Source organism: Marmota marmota, unplaced genomic scaffold, assembly GCF_001458135.2.
Source record: "Marmota marmota marmota unplaced genomic scaffold, marMar, whole genome shotgun sequence".
Classification (NCBI taxonomy): Eukaryota; Metazoa; Chordata; class Mammalia; order Rodentia; family Sciuridae; genus Marmota; species Marmota marmota.
This window is the reverse complement of record NW_025999990.1, coordinates 3,175,775-3,198,350: the sequence shown is the minus strand read 5'-3', so window position 1 is coordinate 3,198,350 and position 22,576 is coordinate 3,175,775. Positions and strand designations below refer to the sequence as shown.

Here is a 22,576-nt window from a genome sequence, read left to right as displayed (position 1 = left end):
AATCCCCAGTAAAAAAAAAAAAAAAAAAATGTTCTCATGCATATTCTTAATATTCTTTGTTTTCCTTCTGATGTTTTTATGATATAACATTTCACTTAAAGAATTCAAAACATAACTTTCATAAATATTTCCCTTTTTTTCTTTAAACTAGGAATCTGAAGAACTGTCTTCTGATGAAGAGATGAAAATGGCAGAGATGCGACCACCATTAATTGAAACCTCTATTAACCAGCCAAAAGTCGTAGCACTTAGTAATAACAAAAAAGGTTAGATACTGAAGGAAAGCACTTAGAAATGGCCTGAATAAAATTTATGGATTTTTAAAGATAGATTTCACTTAATGTTCTCTTATTTAAAGCATATTTTAGAAACACAATTTTAAACATGCCTTCTAAAAAGTTCTCCTCCTGAAAAAAAATCTACCAAGTTTTTTCTTAATAGATTTTTTTCTCTCTTTTCATGCAAATATACTTACAAGGGCATGGACTCTACAGGCAGAGAAACCTAAGTTATAATTCCATCTCTACTACTTAACCTGCTAGATGATCCTTGGGTTATTTAATTTTATCCATATGTATATATCTGTTTTGATATGCAGTGGGACTGATGAAGGATTTTGTGTCAAATGCCTGGATTATATAACGTATTCGTATGTAGCACAGTACTTGATACATAGTAGATGCTCATTATTAATGTTATATATCTAGAAAAATTTTTAAATTCCTCCCCCCAATCCTGCCATCGATTTGTTTATGTAACTGAATTTCAGAGTCTTAGAAATGAAATGGATCTTAATGGATATCTCTCTTTCTTCACTCATCCATTGCCACCACTGTCTTATTATCTTTATGCTATTTACCAAATGTTTGTCCAGCATTTTGTTTTTGTGATACTTATTATCAAGGTATACCTTGGGTTTATAATGATTGTGGTGGTGATTCCTAGTATTTCTTGAGCACTTCACTTACTAGTTGTTTAAGTATTAGGCTAAATATTTTACATAATATTATCTAAGAATCATGATAACCCCATAAGAAAGAAAAATAATAGCTGTATATCTAGGAAAGTACTTTAAAAACCATCTACTTTAATAGTATTTTAGAAATTAAGAATCCAGTACTCAAAAACTTTGAGGTTGAGATTATAAGACTACTTGAGCTACGTTTCTCAGATCTGAGAACAGCAAAAATACTCTTAATTTCAAATGATCATCTATGAATATGTCTACAAACACTTTTTCCATGACTTGGCTAAAATTGAGGTAGTTTTAAAATATCTTTTTTCAATTACTTTTTAAAAGCTCTACTTTGTACTACGTGTCTATAATAAGAGAATGAACAGATACATTCTGTTTAATATAATTGGTAAAGAATTATCTAACATTGACAGGTTGTCATTCATAAACAATTCTGTGAAATGCTGTAAAAACAATTAGAAATAAGAGAGTTGACCTTTGAAAATTCTTTGATTTGCTTGTTGTGTGTTTGTGGCTTGCTTACATTATTCCTTTCTATTATCACCATATATAGAAAAAAAATCACATATTTATGAGATAATTTCTTATCCAATTAAGGTTAGAAATGTAAACTAAAAACTATCTTTGGTTTTGGATTTTCAGAATTATAAATGGCTAGAATGTGTATTCACTATAATTAATTGAGATCTTTAAAAACCATACATTGTGTCAGTAAACTAAATCAAATTTTGGGAAGCCCTTACTTTGATTACATTAAAAACAGTATCATGAGCCAGGCGAGGTGGCATCTCCTGTAATCCCAGCAACTTGGGAGAGACCAAGTCAGGTGGATTGTAAATTGGAGACCAGCCTCAGCAATTTAGCAAGGCCCTGTCTCAAAATAAAAACTAAAAAGGGTTGGGAGATAGCTGGATATAGTAGTGATAAAGAACTTCTGGGTTCAGTCCTCAGTACCAAAAAAAAAGTATCATGATCTTGAAATTCTTTAATCTTTCTGTGTATTTAGGAGTGTATTTTCAGGGGTGCCTCTGGTTATCTTCTTATCTGTATTATATATTACCTCATCTGTGGAAGCAGGACAATGTAATTACCATTTGTCATCACTGAAAAGCATTTCCCACAAAATCTTGGTGAATTTATCAGTGATCTTAAATTTTTTGTTTGTTTCAGATGATATGAAGGATACAGATTCTTTATCAGATGAAGTTACACACAATAGCAATCAAAATAACAGCAATTGTTCTTCTCCATCTCGGATGTCTGATTCAGTTTCTCTTAATACTGATAGTAGTCAAGACACTTCACTGTGCTCTCCAGTGAAACAAACTCATATTGATATTAGTTCGAAAATCAGGTTTGTGAACATTTACAAATTTGTTTATTTATTTATTTATACAATAAATAAATACATGACTAAAACAAAGAGTTTCACAAATATTATAGAAGTGATTCTAGCAGTATGTTTTCTTCCTCCATTTTATAGCTTATTATCTATATCATTTTTATACATTTCAATTTGAAAGCAGTATTTTAAGTGGGGAACAAAAACAAGATAGATTCTCTATCTCTTCTTTTAACATTTCTACAGTATTTTTAGATATTATAGCCTAAACAGCCTATTTGGAATCATTCAAGCTCAAAGCGTTATTTTTGTACTTAGAAATGCAGGGAGATGCTATTGAAGGGTTCATTTAGATCCTCTTGATTGGTGCTGTGTATTTGGTCTAGACTTAATTTTTGCACAGCATACCCTCTGAGAAATATAAACATTAATTTAATTCTAGTATCCTGGAATTTGACACAAGTTTAAAACTAATTGTATTATTTAAGCTCTTAAGAAATTTGTCTTCAAAACAAAAACTGAAATTGATTTCCATGCATGTATGAGTTTGTTGTCATGAACCCAACTACTATGTATTACCATAAAACTCTAATTTAAAAAAATTTTAAAAACAAACAAAAACAGAAAAATAAAAACTTACGTCTTTTGATCTCAGTGTCAGTCTTGCAGGTGGAGTTTGCTTGAGAGAAAGATTTGGGCAGTAGGTGAAACAAAAGCTGGTTGTACAGATATTTTCAATGATCATTTAGAATTAAATTGTTCTTAAATTCTAGGCATATTTAAGTAAAATTTATGTCTATTTTAAAAAGAAGACAAATTTTCTGAATTTAGATATTTTGTAATTATAATTATTATCATTTGAATGTGTTCTCTGAATTTTAGGTTATGACCTCATGTTTTAAAAAAACAATTTTATAATCTCTTAGATGGTAATGATGGAAGGCCCTGGGGCTGTAGCTCAGTGGTAGAACACTTGCCTAGCACATGTGAGGCACTGGGTTTGATCCCCAGCACCACATAAAAATAAATAAATAAAATAAATTTATTGTGTGTGCCTACAACTAAAAAAAATTTTTAAGAGATAATGATTAATTTTTTAATAAAAATTTTACTAATCATATTTTTTATGTAATGAAGTAAGGTTTAAGCAAGGAATATACCGATAACTATTTGTACTGTATTTCTATTTGTACTGTATTTCTAATACTAAATGTTATCTTTTGTTTACTGGAGAAAACAATATTAAAGAATATTTGTAGAAACATAACTTGAATACACCAATGTGTTTGTGTACCACCAAGTAGAAATAACATGTTTTCCATAATTCTGGATGGCACTTTTGTAAAATATTTGACAGGTACAACATAGTCACTTAGAGGTACAATTAACATACAGTAAGATTTGCCAGTTTTTTTGTTTTGTTTTGTTTTGTTTTTATGTGTGTGTGTGTGTGTGTGTGTGTGGTGCTGGAGATTGAACCCAGGGCCTTGTGCATGTGAGGCAAGCACTCTACCAAATGAGCTGTATCCCCAGCCCAATGTAGTCACTTAGAATAGTGATTAGATTTAGTTTCTCTTTTGATCCTTTTTGCTTATTTTTAATGCAGATCTTTGAGTGACTTTAGTTCTTTACTTTGTATAATTTCCTTATTTGTATATTTAAATTTAATAATAGCTACTTAGTTAATAAGTATGATTAATAATGTAAGGCTTCAGAATTACCCATAAAAATATCCTGTATTCTTTACATCACTACTAAGGTTATTGTCTTTTTCCATATTCTGCCAATCCTCAAGCATTTCACATTACAATGAGGATCAGAATGGGATACATAATTCCACTTTTGTTCATAGTTTGGGTACATTAAACTATTTTGTGGAAAATTTGAGCATATTGATGAAAATTAATCTTGATATTAGAGTTTTAGTGATATTTTACTTGTCTCCAATTTAAATCTATGTCACTTGACTTAAGCTAATATTTTTCATTTAAATTTAATTTTAACTAATTTATAAAAACCTGAAAATTGTCCAAGTTAAGGGGTTAAGTGATGTTTTGATACATGTATATATCATATAGTTAAGGTAATATTTCAAAATTACAAGCTTAATAATAAATGCTTTTCATTTATGACTCTATCAACTTATTTTAACTTGTGTTACCTATACATAAAATAGTTATTAGTGGTTCCCTCATGACCAAGAAAACTTGATTTTATTTTATTTTTTTTTTTCAAAAAACTATCTGTATTTTAGGCAAGAAGATGAAAACTTTAACAGCCTTTTGCAAAATGGAGATCTTTTAAACAATTCACCAGGGGAAAAATTCAAGGTTCATGATAAAAAAGATTTTAACTTACCTGAATATGATTTGAATATTGAAGAGCGATTAGTTCTAATTGAGAAAAGTGTTGATTCAACAGCTACATCTGATGAATCTCACAAATTAGACCATATCAACATGAATCTTAATAAACTTGTGACTAATGATACATTTCAACCAGAGATTATGGAAAGATCAAAGACACAGGATATAGTACTTGGATCAAGCTTTTTAAGCATTAATTCTAAAAGAGAAGCTGAACATTTAGAAAATGGAAACAAGTATCCTAATCTGGAATCCATAAATAAGGTAAATGGACATTCTGAAGAAACTCCACAGTCTCCTAGTAGGACTGAACCACAAGATACCAGTTCTTCTGTAGACACTGGTGTTTCCAAAAGCACTGAAGATCTCTCCCCTCAGAGAAGAGGTTCAATAGGATCTGTTGTAAAATCTCACAGTATAACTAATATGGACACTGGAGGTTTAAAAATTTATGACATTCTTAGTGATAATGGACCTCAGCAGCCAAGTGCAACAGTTAAAATCACATCTGGTATTGATGGAAAAAATATAGTCAGAAGCAAGTCTGCTACATTATTGTATGATCAACCATTGCAAGTATTTACTGGTTCTTCTTCATCTTCTGATTTAATATCAGGGACAAAGGCACTTTTCAAGTTTGATTCAAATCATAATCCTGAGGAACCAGATATAATTAGAGCCCCCACAAGTGACCCACAATCTACACCTCAGATATATGGTCCTCCACAATATAATATTCAATACAGTAGTAATGCTCCAGTCAAAGACACTTTGTGGCACTCCAAACAAAGTCCCCAAATAGACACTGTCAGTTTTCCTTCTCAGCGCCTTCCAAGATCAGAGAGCACAGAAAATCACAGCTATGCTAGACATTCTGCTAATATGAATTTCTCTAACCATAACAATGTTAGAGCTAATACTGCATACCATTTACATCAGAGACTTGGCCCAACAAGACATGGAGAAATGTGGGCCATCTCATCAAATGACCGACTTGTTCCTTCAGTAACTCGAACTACAATTCAGCGACAAAGTAGTGTGTCTTCAACAGCCTCTGTAAATCTTGGTGATCCAGGTTCCACAAGACGTGGCCAAATTCCTGAAGGAGATTATTTATCATACAGAGAGTTACATTCAGCAGGAAGAACTCCTCCAATGATGTCAGGGTCACAGAGACCTCTTTCTGCACGAACATACAGCATCGATGGTCCAAATGCATCAAGACCTCAGAGTGCTCGACCCTCTATTAATGAAATACCAGAAAGAACTATGTCTGTCAGTGATTTCAATTATTCACGGACTAGTCCTTCAAAAAGACCAAATGCAAGGGTCAGTTCTGAGCATTCTTTATTAGATCCTCCAGGAAAAAGTAAAGTTCCTCATGATTGGCGAGAACAAGTACTTCGACACATTGAGGCCAAAAAGTTAGAAAAGGTAATTGAACTTGGGTTTTTTATTCTCTTTATGAACTTATTTTCCTTAAAAATGCTTGGTATTCTTTGTCTTTTAGTCAAAGTGAAACAAAATACTCTGAATTACTGATTATCTACTTACATTCTAGGAATTTTTCCCTGATACTGAGAACAGAGTTTCAAGTTTAAACTTAGGACAGTTGAGATGATAGTGTAAGCTTTTTTCTTATCTCTTACTCCCCAGTGATTCTAATGTCCATATATTACTATATATATATATATATATATATATATATATATATATATGTGTTTTTCTCTTTCAGATTGTACACATTTATTAGAAATAATACATGTGTATTTCTCTTTAGCATTTTCTGACCTCCTGCTCATTACTAATAAGTGTTGATTATGTAAATGTTTTGAAAAAATATCAGTTCACTATATAGTTAACAAAATAACAGGAGATGCATTTGCAAATGTAAATATTTCATCTAACATTGTCATTGACACAGATGACTTATGGCATGGCATTTAGTCTTGACTTTTCTCAACTGCATTTCTGACCTTCTTAAACTTAGTTTGAGTCTTTCTATGGCTCCAGTGTGCCTTGGAAATAGTTGATAAAATAATGCTCTTGTTCAGTTTAGACTTTTATATGTAGATCTTTGCCTTTTGAAAACAGTTAAAAATTAAAGAAATAAAATTATTCTATAAAATCATTATAAGTGCCATGGTATGTGGCCCAACTGCATAAGGCATATTTCTTAAGATTTAGGTTTATGGGCTGGGGTTGTGTGGTAGAGCGCTTGTGTAGTGTGCATGAAGCTCTGGGTTTGATCCGCAGCACCATAAAATAAATAAATAAATTAATTAAAGGTACTGTGGCCATCTACACTAAAATTACTTTAAAAAAAAAAAAGATTTAGGTTTCTATATCTCATTGGATTTTATCCAAGAATTATATTTCCTGTTTATTAAATATATAATGTTTTTAAATATAACTGAACTATATAGTCTCAGCCATTATATTTTTAAAATCCTTAAATGTTTTGAGAAATAAATGCCTAGAATATGGTTAGTACTTTATATCAGTTCATATTAAGTCACAGAATATAATTTTTAACTCTTTGCAGTAAGGTTTTCTCAACTTTGAATAGCTGAACAACTATAAGCTGTAGTGACTTCATTGTCACCTGCCAGTTTTGTTTCAGCTGTAAGTCTACACATATTATTGAGGCTGTTTGAACTTGTGCGCTTTTTTGGAATTTGGAATTTTCTTAACAAAAGGATAGGAGTAATATAACTCTGTTTTATAAATAATCTTCTGGTGGCAGTGTGGAAGTAGATTTTAGGAGGAAGAAGGCTATAGCCAGGTTCAGTTATAAAGGCCATTTGGTGATCCACTTAAGAAATGAAATGTGAACTGTTATCAATTGAATTGAGACAAGGGAACAAATTCAAGAGATGGCTCTGAAATTGACTTTAAGAAGTTTACTTCTCATTTACTGTTTCTATAATCAGTGATTGAAGAAAAGGGATATAGCTTCAAATATATGTCTTAAATAACTATTTTTGGGGGAATGGCACTATTATTAGACAAAGATGAGGAGTGGACTTGGAGGAAGAAAGGAATTTGGTTATTATATTCTGTGTAGTTTACTTCTAGAGGGCTTATTCTCCCACTTTCCTGTCTGAGTGATGTGTCTGGTCTTCAATAAATAGGAAGCAAGTTCATTGTGCCTCTTAGCTTTTTTTTTTCCATTGCATAAAATACATATTTAGAAATTTGCTGTGCAGTTTCTTGGAGAGTGAATGACAGTAGTTTTCTAGTTGTGTCCTTAGACATAAAAATCGGTGAAACTAAGATAAGACTTGTGAGAAAAGAAACAGGGCAGACTGAATATAAATTCCACACCTGACATTCTAACTCCACTTCTAAGGATGCATAGATCATACTTGGAAGATAAGAGGAGTATTCTTCCCCTTATATACTTACCTGGACACCCACCTTCCAGACTACCAGTTGACTAGTGAGTGGTATATTCTAGCTCATGGGTTGGGATTCTTTTCCAGCATATACCAAAAGTATGTTGCTGCTAGTACTGTTGTAGTTCAGCTGCATTCTTTCTAGGGTGTGTGTTCTTTCTAGGTGTCTTTGTGTTTTGTTTGTTTTTTCTTTTTTGCGGTGCTAGGGATAAAACCCAGGGCCTCATGCATGCAAGGCAAGCACTCTGCCACCGAGTTTTTGCCCAGCCCTCTCCATGTCTTTTTTTTTTAATATTTATTTTTTGTAGTTGTAGTTGGACACAATAACTTTATTTTATTTATTTATATGTGGTGCTGAGGATCAAACCCAGGGCCTTGCAGGTGTGAGGCGAGCGCTCTACCGCTGAGCCATAATCTCAGCCCCTCCATGTCTGTCTTAAATGTTTTCTTTGTTTCTTTCTGATTTTAAAAAGTATTCAAATGAGAGTCTGTTTTTACTTTAACATGTATGAAAGTTTTGTCTTCAGATATATTATAAAAAAGTATTCTTATATTTAATAAACCATATTTTTAAAGAATTTACCAGAAAATAAATGTGTGACCACTCTGACTTTTTAAGTAAAAAATAATAAGAACTACTATATGATATAGCATTTTGACAGAATAACTTAACTGTTCAGAAACTTGTCTCTAATGTATAGTATGTTCATTGTACAAGTAACTTTGATTTTCCTTCCTCAGTTGCTTCATCTATAAAATAGGCACAATAAACAGAGCTATGCTAGGATTGTTTAAACATTAAATGAGGGCTAGAAGTGTAGCACTGTTATAGAGCACATCCTTAGCATGCACAAGGCCCTGGGTTCAATTCCCAGCACTGCCCCCACCAAAAGTTAATACATAAAACCACTCAAAAACAATAAGTGTATATATAAGTGATAGTATTTATTACTGTCATCCTCATCCTCACCAATCATCTAAAATATAAAGATTAGACAACTTAAAATTAATATTTTTATTAAACATCAAAATACTTTATAGTAAAATAAGTTATTTTATGGTGTTAAACAATTATTTTAAAAAAATTTTTAAAGATAGTTCCTAATTTAATATGAATAGATTTCTTATATCAAAGATAAAGGCCTTTTCCGAAAATTAGTATCTATATGTATTTAGCTTGTAAATTTAACCCATCTGTCAAGGATGACAATCTTGAAAAATATTTCTGTCACATACTTATATGACAGGAAAACAATAATAAAACATCAATAGTGATACTTTGTGAAGCTATATATTTATTCATATACACATATATAAGACTCTAGCAAAAATAGAATTTTTTAAAGAAATTCAATGTTTTTTCCTAACTTTATTATTAGTTATATCTTGTTCAGAAAAAAATATTTTATAGGAAATATAGTTCATAAAGTGAAATGCTAATGTATTAATGGTAATTATCAATGATGAGATTTGTGGACTCTTTTTTTTTTTTTGGTACTAGGGATTGAACCCAGGGGCACTTAGCCACTGAACTACATCCTCAGTCCTTTTTATATTTTTTTTTTTTTTTTTTCCTTTTTATATTTTAAGACAGAGTCTAACTAAGTTACTGTAAGCCTTGCTAAATTGCTAAAGCTGGCCTTGAATTTGGATTCCTCCTTCCTCAGCCTCCTGAGCCACTGGGATTACAGACTGTGCCACCACGTCCGGATTTTTTTAAATTAATTAATTATAATTAAGTATATATGACAGCAGAATGCATTTTGATTCATTGTACACAATTACAGCACAACTTTTCATTTCTCTGTACACAATGTAGCAGCTTTTTTGTTTTGAGATGGAGGTCTCACTACTTTGCACAGGCTGGACCTGAGCTCCTGGGCTCAGCCAATTCTTCTGCCTTATCCTCCCAAGTAGCTGAAACTATGTATGTATGCTACTGTGCCCAATGTGGAGATTTTAAATTTTAAAAGTAATTTTAAGTTTTGTTTTAATTTTAGGGCTGGGGTTGTGGCTCAGTGGTCTGGCACATGTGAGGCACTGGGTTCGATCCTCAATACCATATAAAAATAAATGAATAAAATAAAGGTATTGTATCTGTCTACAACTAAAATTTTTTTTAATTTTGGTTTTAATTTTAAATCTAAGGATAAATATAAACTAACGATGCATGTCAGAGTAATCATAGAATATAAGCCTATTCAAGGAAAACTCTATTTTTTGAAACACAGGTAAAAAATTGATACGTTGGAGTAAGATTAATAGGTTAGGGCTAAGGATTTATCAGGAAGGAATGCTGATAGCAGGGAAAAACAGATCTTTAACCTGGTTGAGTTAATGATTTATTTTGAGAAATTTTGATAATAAAATTTAGGTCAGATTATGGACGTAGATGGTCCTTATAACAGTTAAATTTATTTAGGACTTCCAAAATGCCAGGAAGCACCATTGTATAATTATCCTTCTGCACAAATATTTCTAAATTTTCATGCAAGACCTATGAGGTATCTTCCCCCCACCCCCACCACAATACCTTTATTTTATTTGTTTATTTTTATGTGGTGCCAGGGATTGAACCCAGTGCCTCATGCTTGCTAGGCAAGCACTCCACCACTGAGCCACAACCCTGGCCCTGAGGTATCTTTATTATCACATTTTGTAGTAAAGAAATTGAAGCACAGAATATTTAAGTAATTTTTTCAAAATGATATGTGTTATATGGAGGAAAGTAAAACAATTTTGAAAGTCCAGGAGAACTACTTAATGTTCTAAACTAAAGACTGATAATAATAAAAGAGTTATTTTAGGATATCTCAGACAAAAATGTTCAGGATGAATGGATATTATTGAAACTGTTTTGGAAAACAGTTTCAATAATAAAGCAGCTAAATGATTAAAACCTGGGCTAGGATTGTGACTGAAATGGAGATGAATCTAACACTTTGACAACAGTTATTTTGTTTTAGGGATTGGATGAGAGATAGGATTCAAGAAGTAGCCAAGTTTCTGGTTTGGTATATTTGGTTGTCAACATTTTTTTAAAATACTGGAAATTATAGGCCGGAATTGTGGCTTATCCGCAGAGTGCTCGCCTAACACATGTGAGGCACTGGGTTTGATTCCCAGCACCACATTAAAAAAAAAAAAAACTAAATAAAATAAAGGTATCATGTCCATCTACAACTGAAAAATATTTATTTTTTTAAAAACTCTGGAAATTAGGAGATAGGTATTCTTAGTGCAGTGTGGTGTAGTATGAAAATATGGCAAAAAGTAATTTCTTGCTTTTGAATATTTTGTATTTGATGTGATGGTTGTGTATCTAAGCTTGGAACACGGTATGAAATTAGGTTAAGTGATGCAAATTTGAGATACAAAGCATATTCTCATGTGAGTTTTTCTCTAAGAGATACTGAAAAGATAAATATATTATTTTAAGTAAGTTTAAATTGCTAATGATGCTGGGCACTTTTATTATTCTGAAAACAGTCCATCTGAATTTTATGATATGTACACACACAAGACTTCTCCAACATCTTTCCCTGTTGTTAGCTGGCAGGAATTTTTATCATTTTAAGGGCAGAGTGGTATATAGCCAAATATTTATATATAGCTTTTATCTTTGTTCCTCCTTTAATTTATATCAGTGGTTCTCAAACTTTAATATATGGGTTCTATAAATAAAACCATGTATCTTATAAGTTATGAAGGATTTCAGATTAATTTTGACCACTTTGTGATGTTCTTATGTTCTTTTTATTTATCTGAGTTATTTGCTTTTGTTCTGCCATCATCCTTTCAAAAATCATTTTACTCAATAAGAATAATCTAGAATTCTTAAAACTGAAGCATAATTTAAATAATACATATAGTGAAAAAAATTATTTTAGATTAGACATGGTTTCTTTTCATATGTTCAAAAACATTGTAAAAAATTATTCTGTAATTTTCCTCTTTCTTGTTCTCATTCATTATTCTCATTGAGTGACATAATTGACCCTTTTAATGATATACAGATCTTGGAACAAAGTTTTTTATATCATATCTCAACATGGACAACTGTAAATATTTCACATACTAATAAGGCTAACGCTCAAAATATGTCTGGTTTTGAATTCAGGCTTGAATGGAAATGACTGTTCTCATTCATTAAATGTGAAAATCATTAATGTTACCATTATATAATGTATACACATACATATAATGTACCATACATGTAATCATACGTGTAATGTATGGGCAGCATAAGCATATTGGAACTACTACATAATATATTACTAATTAGCTACTTGTATAGCAGCAGGATGTGAACTGCAAACTTCAAAGCATTGATTCAAAGTGTTGGAAGGAGAGAGAGGACCTCTATTCATTCATTTCCTGCGTGCGCAGCGCGCGCACACGCGCACACACACACACACACACACACTTACTTCTAAAGGCAGAGCCGGTGTTTAAAATTTTTCCCAGGGTATTTCACAATGCTGGCTGTACCTTGTAAATCCCCAAATTAAAGTTTGCTATTTTGCACAGTTGGGAGTTTAGCAATAATAAGTGATTTATTGAAGTTTTAACTGGGTTTTAAACCTTTTAATAGTTATCCCTTTTTCTGTTTACCTGGAATCCAAACATAAAATATATATCACCGTAGAAATCTCAAAACTGAATTAATTTGAAAAGAAATAAAATTTTTTATTTCAAAGTTGAATTATTATAGATGTCAGCATTTGCTAATAATTCATCCTACATAAAAACTTTAGATATTAAGCATACACTCCAGACCATGATATGGTTAACACAACTTGATAAATGCCATGTTCACTTGTTTATGTTTTTTGGGAGGCTAAGGATTAAACTCACGGCTTTGCTGCCACTGAACCATACCCCTACCTCCATTCAAAACTATCAGCATATAATGAGCAACATTGCCCAGAAGTTTGTGCCTAGCATTTAATTGGGCTCCGTACAATGTGTTGAGACAGGATGTAGTTGGGCACAAGCCTGACTTCAAAACCAGACATATTTTGAGCGTTAGCCTTATTAGTATGTGAAATATTTACAGTTGTCCATGTTGAGATATGACATAAAAAACTTTGTTCCAAGATCTGTATATCATTAAAAGGGTCAGTTAGGACACTCAAGTGAACACAGTAAAACTCTGTGCATAACAAATAGAGTGTGTTATTTATGTATGTGTATATGTATGAATTATTTCTTTGTTTTATCACCCACTCTGCCTTTATAAGTGTGTGTGTGTATGCGCGCACACGCGTGTGCACACACACAGGAAATAAATGAATAGAGGTCCTCTCTCACCCTCCAACACTTTGAATCAGTGCTTTGAAGTTTGCATTCACATTCTAATCACATGTTCATAGAACCTCTAAAATGCCTGCCTAAATCTCTATCCTTGGTGAAATGGTTTGGGAAAATGCATGTCTGGACTATTAAATTTAGTTTTTTTCTTAGCATTATTTTAGAATCCACAAAACAACTAAAAAGATATATGTGGTAATTTAATACATCTGTTTCTTTCTGGAATCCTATATTATTTCTGTAGAATGAAATGGACTGTAAAATGCAGTCCATTGACTGTATTTGACTTAAAATTATTGGATGTTCATAAAATTAATCTTATACAGAGAAATTTAATGAATGACTGTATAAATACACATACATCTGGGTATGTCATCAGCTTCTATTTTCTGAAAGGACCATATAGATACACATACATCTGGGTATGTCATCAGCTTCTATTTTCTGAAATATATAATATGTCATGAGTAAAGGAAATAATAGCTTTTATTAAATAAAAGCAGCCATATGTTTGTTTTCTTCCTTAGTGCTTAAAATGTGAATGGTTGTATTTACATGTAATTTACTTTTATGTGTGTATGGTGTCATGTAAATGTGTGGTAAATAGTCTCCATTTCTTTTAGTGCCTCTGAAAAAAATCAGTGTTGCATGATATTTCTTTGTGGTATCAGTGGGGATACTTGTAAATAAATCTATGTACATAACATGTCTTGTGGATTTTGCATGCTGTACTAATCTCTGTTAAATCTATCCCCTCTTTATTCAGAGCATGCTGTCAAGGTCCTTTAATTCCAATTTTACTGCTGTAAGCAGTTCTCACTATGGCAGCTCTAGGGATCTGCATGGCAGCCAAGGCAGTCTTGCCTTGAGTATTGCAGACGGAAGAGGTTCTGGTGGGCACATTTTTCGAGTGAGTACCTACAGTAGACCAGTACTTGTAGCACGTAGAAGAGAAATAAAAAGTTTTAAATGTTTTAATGTTTCTAGGAAAGTAAAAAGCTTAATGTGGGTTAGAAGTCTTGATATCCTTTGAGTTCTTCCATGGCTTGGTTCTAAAACTTTCCAAAGTTGTTTTGGTCTTTATCTCTTCAGTATTTTTGGTTATGTACTGATGATGTAGTCTGCTCTTGATTATTTTTATAAAAGGAATAATTTTAACTCCTGTAATTAAGAATTGGCTACTAAGTATGTGCACAAAGTTAACTCATAAAATGATTAAATGTGAAGCTGGAGAATATATAAGTTCCATTGAAAAGGCAAAATTCAAATCCTTTATCACCCATTATAGTCCTTAGTAGTGAAAAAGAAAGTTTATTATTAAAGTTAGGTATAAGACATAAAAATGGAAGAGAAAGAGAAGGACAAGACAACTCTCATGACTTAGTATTAAGTGGGGCCTCTGAATAAATGTTTCCTTCTATCCAGAAAAGTTTTTCTTCACTTACTTAGCCTATTCCCATAGTTTTGTTTTCATGTTAACCCTGCTTACTTCTGTGTTTTTCACTTTTTCTTGAGCGTTCCCTGTATACCCTCCCCACTTAAACATATCTGTGACTTTGCTTTATCGTGTTCTAGAGTAGGAGCAGTTTCCTGAACTCATTTTGCTGTAGCTACACTTGACCTAGTCTTATCCTGTCCTCTGTCATCTGCCATCATTTGATTTCAATACTATTAAGATAGTAGCAGTCTTTTTGAAATTTCCTAATTTGAAAGGGTGAGAGAAGAGTGATCACTGTTGATCTTATTCCAACAGAGTCCAGATGGTAAAAACCAGTGACTTTCATTAACTCAGGGGTATACTTTGCTATTCATAGTCATCTGAAACATTATTCTTTTCACATTCTTTCACAATAACATTTTGTGCTTATTTTTCTTATTTTTAGAACCTTCAAATCTGTTGAATTTACTTTTTCATTCATGATATGCTTGTCATTATAAAGAGTAGATAAGCATAGTACATTCAGACTTCAGTTTAAACTTTATGCTTTTAGCTAAGTTGGTTATTATATATTATAAAAGAATGTCACAAGAATAGAGAAGGAAAATGAAGTATGTACTGTGTAAGTACACAAAATAAGATCAGACCACATCCAAAAATGCTAAGCCATGGTTTGAACTAGCAACTAACTGCATGTGATGGATTTGTGGCAGATATAGTTTTAAGACTAAATTTTAGTCTTAATTTTATGTTTTCTGTAGTAAATCATAATGAAGCAAATTTCAGATTTTTTTCAGCATAATATAGTTAGTTTACATTTCTATGTTGCTAGGAATATACTATTTTGAAATTAACAATAGTGTGGTTTATCACAATCTTTTTTGTTTTCTAAAATATATCTTGTGTTTAGAATTAATTTAAATATAGATGTCTTGTTTTTCAACATGTTTATAATAAAAAATATTCAGGATATTGTCATTTTGGTCTAGTTTTCTCTAAAAATTATCTCAAGTAAACTATAATATGAACATTATTTTGGCATATGAAGATAAGAACTAGTTGATTGATTTTTAAAGCATTTCTCAAAATCAGTACTTTTAAAATATTGCCATGAATATGTGGCAGTATTAAGATAATCAGGTTTTATCAGACTAAGTTTATTGATTCTGCTTATTATGATAATTTAGGGAAAAAATCCTCTGTGGTTCTGTGCTGTTAAAAGAACAATAGTTCATTTTTTTTATCATTTCTTTAGTGCTCAGTATATTTCAGTTGCTCATAAAATTGAGACTATTTTCATTAATAACTAAATTTAACTGCATTTGGTGGTGCATGCCTGTAATCCCAGTGACCTGGGAGTCTGAGGCAGGAGGATTATAAGTTTGAGGCTAGCCTGGGCAATTTAGTGAGATCCTGTCTCAAAATAAAATAATAACAAAATAATAAAAAAGGGGTGCTGGGGATGTGGCTCAGTGGTAGAGTGCTTTCCTAGCATCTGGGATGCACTGGGTTTGATTCTCAGCACTGCATATAAATAAATTTTTTTAAAAAAGGTCCATTAATAACTAAAAATTATTTAAAAAATAAAAAAAAATATTGAGGCTGTGGCTTAGCGGCAAAGCACTTGCCTAGCATGTGTGAGGCACTGGATTCTATCCTTAGCACCACATAAATATAAACAAATAAAGGCATGCTGCCCATATAAATTTTTTTATAACTACAAAAAATAAATTTTTAATAAATAAATAAAATTAAAAGGACTGGGGATGTAACTTAGTGGTAGCGTATCCCTAGGTTCCATTCCTAGTACTACCAATCAATCACTTGATGGATGGATGGATAGGTAGCTCAGATGGTTAAAAGCTAGGTATTACTGTAAATAAAATGAAAAGGAAAAAGATCACATAGAATTTGTCTTTCACATATATGTCTTCTAAAGAAAGATTACCAATGTATATCATACAATATTTTCATACATAATAAGAACAAACATCTTGCCATGTGCCTTTGGAAGAAGCTGAAGGTACTAATTGATGGCAGTGATGATTGTGATATTTGATTTGGCTCTTCATCTTTCTGTTCTCTAGCAGTATTTTTTCCTGTTATCAAGTGTCATCATCATTTTGGTTTTACATCTCAAAGGTTATTATTTGTTTACTTTTTATTTCCCCCTCATTTGAAGCTTCCCCAGACATCCAATCCAGGAGATCCTTGCCAGGATGACACATTCATTTCAGGACTGCAGAACTACTCATCAGCTACACTTAGTCACAAAGATGTTCTTCCAGACAGCTTGATGAAAGTAGGTGCTTAGGAAATAAATGAAGTAGAATCTGTGAGCTTACTGTGTTTTGCAGCTTTTGAACTAGAAATCTCATACATATATAACTGAAAATACTTTCATAAGGGCTTTCCCACCTAAACTAGTAAGTCTTAATTTAAAATAATTTATAAATACAAGATAGAGCTTGACTATCTGCTATTTCTGTTTATTCTATGATTTTTTCCACACTGAAGAATCACTTTATTGTTGCAATTTGATTTTTATAGTATGCATTTTAACTTTTTAATCGAGGATTTTTGGCATTCCTGATAGTAAACCTATTTGGAGAGTGGAACATGAACTTGTCTTAAATTCTTCGTTTTAGGATCTTAGTAACTGTTACTAAAACATTTTAAAATTCTTCAAATATAATTATAAATGACCTTGAAAGACTTGTATATAGAAATGATGGTTGTATTCTTAGTATTTCTATAGCAAAAAAAAAAAAAAAAAGTGCCACTCATTTAGAGAGATTATTTGTGGCCAATGCCAAATGATAATTCTTTTTTTTTTTTTTGCCAAATGATAATTCTTTTCCATTTCTCTCTCAGCTGTTCTTTCTCATTTTTTAAACTTGCCTCTAATATAATAAGATATAATTATGAAGCATTATTATAGAAAACTTTTGTGTTACTTTTGAGAGAGGAACCCAGCTATCTAATATTAAGTTCATATATTTTTAAATCCCATTTTCTTTTAATTGAGTGCTATCTTCCAGGGTTTTTTGTTTTGTTTTTTGAATATATACTTTGTGGTTTAGGTTACTGATTTGTTTTCTGATCTTTAAATCTCTTGGGCCATGATACATTTTTTGTGTATATTTAACATTGATGTAAACAAGACCAAGTATCTAGGTGTCAGGGAGTCTTTAAGAGTAGGTCAGGAGTAGCGGTTATAGCTCACTGGGTTGAAACCATAGCGCACCCCACCCCCCAAGAAAAGCACATAGGAATAAAATGGCATGAATAAATATAGAGAAAAGCAAGGGCTATCTACAGAATTGTGCAAATAAGCCATAGCACAACCAGTTAATTACTCCTGGTCAGCTTAGTTGCTTTAAATCTGTAGTGATCAAGTAATAAACAACCAAAAAAAAAAAAAAAAGACCAGGAATAATATAACATCTCTTTTTCCTTTTGGACTCCTCACCAGTGTAAGATTTGCTACAGAGTAACATCATCCTGTGCCCTGTCATTAAAACCAGCATTTTCTAGACTTCAGAATTAATTAAGTACTCAAATAAAATGGAGTATAATAGTGGAAAAAAGTATTCTTTTTAAGTATAATTTCTTCATCAAAAACAAGTTCATAATCAGAATAATGTGAAGTACTTAAACCTCGTGCTAAATTGTTCTCCAAACTTTTCAGCTTTTGGATAATTTTAGGGAAATGGGGCGTGACTATCTCCCACAAAAATTTCTGGTTATTTCCTTGTGGACAAGGTTACCTTTCTATTAACCAACAAGGAAGTTTTAAGAGATTGAGTAGCTTAAACATTTACTCTTTTTCTACACAATTTTTTTTTATGCAAACATAAGAATGTAACAGCTTATTTTCCAGCTAGATTCCTCACACTAACAGAATAAGCTAGCTTAAGTGACATTTTCACAAAGGTAATTTTAAGTCCAAAATTCAGGTTTAGCCTCTAAAAAATGTAGTCCTTTAATAGCAAACAGCTAATCTCAACTCTTTTGTTTAGTGTATGAAAATCAAAGTTGAATATCAATGTTTAATTTTGGGGTTAGTCTATGGAATTAATATTAAGAGTTATAAAATTGCCACCTTCATACATATACACACACTGTGTTTGAAAGGAATAAGTCAGTTTTCTACATGTGAAGGGAATAAATCAATTTTCTACCATGTGGATACCTATAATTAGTTAATCCTGGAAGAAAAGGAGTAAAGGTAGAAAAATACAATAAATTAGGAAAAAATTATAACCCAGAATTGGTTACCTTTTTTCCAGAAGAAGAACATCAGCAAATGCACCTTTTGTATGTGTGCTCTGTTTTAGTATGGGAAATGAATACCTTTCAAATAGACTTACTTAAATTTTAAGATTCAGTAAACTATTTACCTAGCATTGGGTTACTATAGGAAGGAGATATATTTATATCTAACAAAAAAGCAAATAATTTAATACATAGGTATGATACTTTAATTTCAAAGCTTAAAAGAGTAATTCACTATCAGGAAGCACTCAAGCAATATTAGAACTAAGACATTAATAGCTTTTTTCTTTTAAGGTTTTAAATTGATGGAAATAGTAAATGAAATGGAATTGTGTGATTTAGAATGTTAAAATTCTAGTCCTTTTATAATGCTCCATGAAAAAAAAAATCCAAATATTTGTTCAAGACATTATTATTGGTCATTTTAAGATACTTCATGTTTTTCTTAGATGCCTTTGAGTAATGGACAGATGGGCCAGCCTCTCAGGCCTCAGGCAAATTATAGTCAAATACATCACCCCCCTCAGGCATCTGTGGCAAGGCATCCCTCTAGAGAACAACTAATTGATTACTTGATGCTGAAAGTGGCCCACCAGCCTCCATATACACAACCCCATTGTTCTCCTAGACAAGGCCATGAACTGGCAAAACAAGAGGTAAGAATAATCAAGACTGTTTAAAATATGAGACTAAGCTTTTCACGTATTCTTAGAGATTATTTTTTAATTATTAGCAGTACATTCATATAACAGTTTTTACCATTTTGCTTAAAATTTGAGTTTTCAAAACTGGTTGATGGTACTCCAATAGTTAGACCTTTTCCAGGAATATAAATAGTAGAACATTAAACTGAAATGGCATGTTGTTCTGTGACAGTCTTCATTTGACCATATCTCCATACTACTTTGAGTGTTTTTATTCTTAGAAAAGTTATGGGCCATATATTCATGTCTTGGTAGCTTATTGATAAGATGATCAATAATATTAAAAACTTAGATGTAGATCAGATGCTTTATTTTGGTTGAATCTCTGGCAAAAGGGAGTGTTCTATAGCAAAAAGCTAATTTTTGCTTTTTTTTTTTAAAGCTAGGTTATAAAAGATATTGTCAATTGATAAGATTTTTAAAATGCCACTCCTTTGGAGCATATAAACAAATTCAGGAAATGAAAAGTTAATAACCTAAAATCATCAATGGTTCTTTTAGGTATCTTATGATACAATGCGGAGATACTGTACTGTGTAATTTCACAAGTGAAAACTGATAATATACATGTTCTGTTTTTATGCACTGTATCATTAAAATTAATTGATTCCACTTTTCATAAACAGTAAAATTAGGAGCTATGCTTTATAATCCCACTGTGCCTTTAATAACTCACTAACTTATTAACATAATGGTCTATGTTTTAGTTTCACTTCATCTGCCAAAATATTTTTTTTTGATGAATTCTTATATATTTTTTTTGCTCCAACTTAATTTACCAATATTTAAATGTGGTGTTGTTAAGGTGTGAATTTTTCAGAATTAGTAATGTTTTATTTTCATATTAAATCAGATGCGTGTGAGGGTTGAAAAGGATCCAGAACTTGGATTTAGCATATCAGGAGGTGTTGGGGGTAGAGGAAACCCATTCAGACCTGATGATGATGTAAGTTTTATATAGCCTTGAACACCCATAGCATTTCTTTTATTAATGCAGTACCTCTTATATGTAAATCTAATTGATGTTTATGTAAATCTAGATAGATAACTCTTGTATTATACTTTTTTCAGATTGTTCAACTTTCTGTTTTGATTTTTATGTTTAGTTTTTGTCTTTGTGGTACTGGGGATGGAATGCCAGGAATATGTACCACTGAGCTACTTTTTAAAAAATTTGGATACAGGGTCTCACTGAGTTGCCCAGGTTGACCTTGAATCTATGATCCTCTTGTCTTAGCCTCCCAAGGAGCTGGGATTATAGCTGTGTATCACCATGCTCAGCTGTTGTGTAATTTGTTCAATTCAAATTAATTTTTGAAGATAAAAGCCAGAAATTTTGAATATTCTTGATACTGTCAGGTGATTTTTAATTTTTCATAAATCTGTGGAAGTAATTTCATAACTTTAACAGAATTACTAGAAGCAATAATAACTTGTGGTTTTCATAGTACTACTCAGAGAAATCAGAGCAAAAACTTATATCATGATTCAAATATGTGCATAGTGTGGAAAAAGAATTATTTCTTGTTACTTTGTTATTTATGCATATAGTTTTTAGTTAAAATAATTATCTTTTTTGTTGTTGCTACTAAAGGGTATATTTGTAACAAGGGTACAGCCTGAAGGACCAGCATCAAAATTACTGCAACCAGGTGATAAAATAATTCAGGTAATAAAGATAAACTTTCTTATTTCTTTCATTTTACAACATACTCAAATGTTTTCATAATTTTAAATATTTCCACTTTATACCTTGAAAATCATGCTTATCTGTTTGCTATATCATAGTATTTTTAAGTTCCAGGATGTTAATTTTTACTAATTTTGTTTATCAGAGTACCACTTCTTTTTTAAAAAAAATATTTTTTTAGATGTTGATAGACATTTATTTTATTCATTTATTTATATGTGGTGCTGAGAATCGAACCCGTGCCTCACACATGCTAGGTAAGAATTCTACCACTAAGACACAACCCCAGCCCCCCAAAATACCACTTCTTGGAAGTAAGCTGTTCATCATATCAAAATGAAGAGGAAAATTTGAGAAACCATTTTATTTTCCCACGTCCCTCCTTTTCTCTGTTTCTTCAGCAACGTATTTTACCTAAACACATGTATAGTGCACTCCAGGAGGAAAACAAACCTCAGAGACAGTACAACTCTCCTTCCTATCTCTGCCTTCACTGTTGTCAGTTCAGGTGACAATGAGAAATAACTCTCAAAGCAAAAAATGATAATAGAGATATTAGAGTTGAGTAGCTGAAAGTATAGATTGGAGCCAAACTGCTTGAGTTTGAATCCTGACCCCAACACTTAAAAAAATAATAATAATCAAAAAATATTTTTAAATTAATTTTTACATCATTTCAGGCCTAGAGAAAATCTGCAAAAATGGTGTAACAAACATCTGTATATACTTTATTAGGTCACCAGTTGCTAATATATTGCCACATTATCTTTAGTATTCATTCTTTCTGTGCCCCCCCCCCTCGCTCGCTCTCTCTCTCTTTCTGTCTACACACACACACACACACACACACACACACAGACATTTATTTTTTCAAATCATTTGGGGAATCTGTGGTTTCAGAATTTCTTCATTAGTGGAGATTGAACCCAGAGCCTTGCCTCTCTCTGATCTATATACATCCCCAGCCCTTTGGTTTTAGTTTGTGACTACAGAAGTTACTTTTTCTATCCATGTCTGGATTTTCTGTTCTCATTCAATAAGATTCTTTGAGTGTTATTATGAGAATCAGAA

The 22,576-nt window shown here is 31.8% G+C and overlaps 1 protein-coding gene across 1 annotated transcript in view; it reads left to right on the top strand.

The window, feature by feature from the left end:
* Erbin (erbb2 interacting protein) overlaps positions 1-22,576 on the top strand; it is a 128,789-nt gene that overhangs the window by 103,622 nt on the left and 2,591 nt on the right. The window contains exons 13-20 of the mRNA XM_048806579.1: positions 152-266; positions 2,147-2,330; positions 4,573-6,118; positions 14,162-14,305; positions 17,016-17,135; positions 19,561-19,767; positions 20,669-20,761; positions 21,410-21,484. Of these exons, the coding sequence (XP_048662536.1) occupies positions 152-266; positions 2,147-2,330; positions 4,573-6,118; positions 14,162-14,305; positions 17,016-17,135; positions 19,561-19,767; positions 20,669-20,761; positions 21,410-21,484 (2,484 nt within the window). The remainder of the gene's footprint in view (positions 1-151; positions 267-2,146; positions 2,331-4,572; positions 6,119-14,161; positions 14,306-17,015; positions 17,136-19,560; positions 19,768-20,668; positions 20,762-21,409; positions 21,485-22,576) is intronic.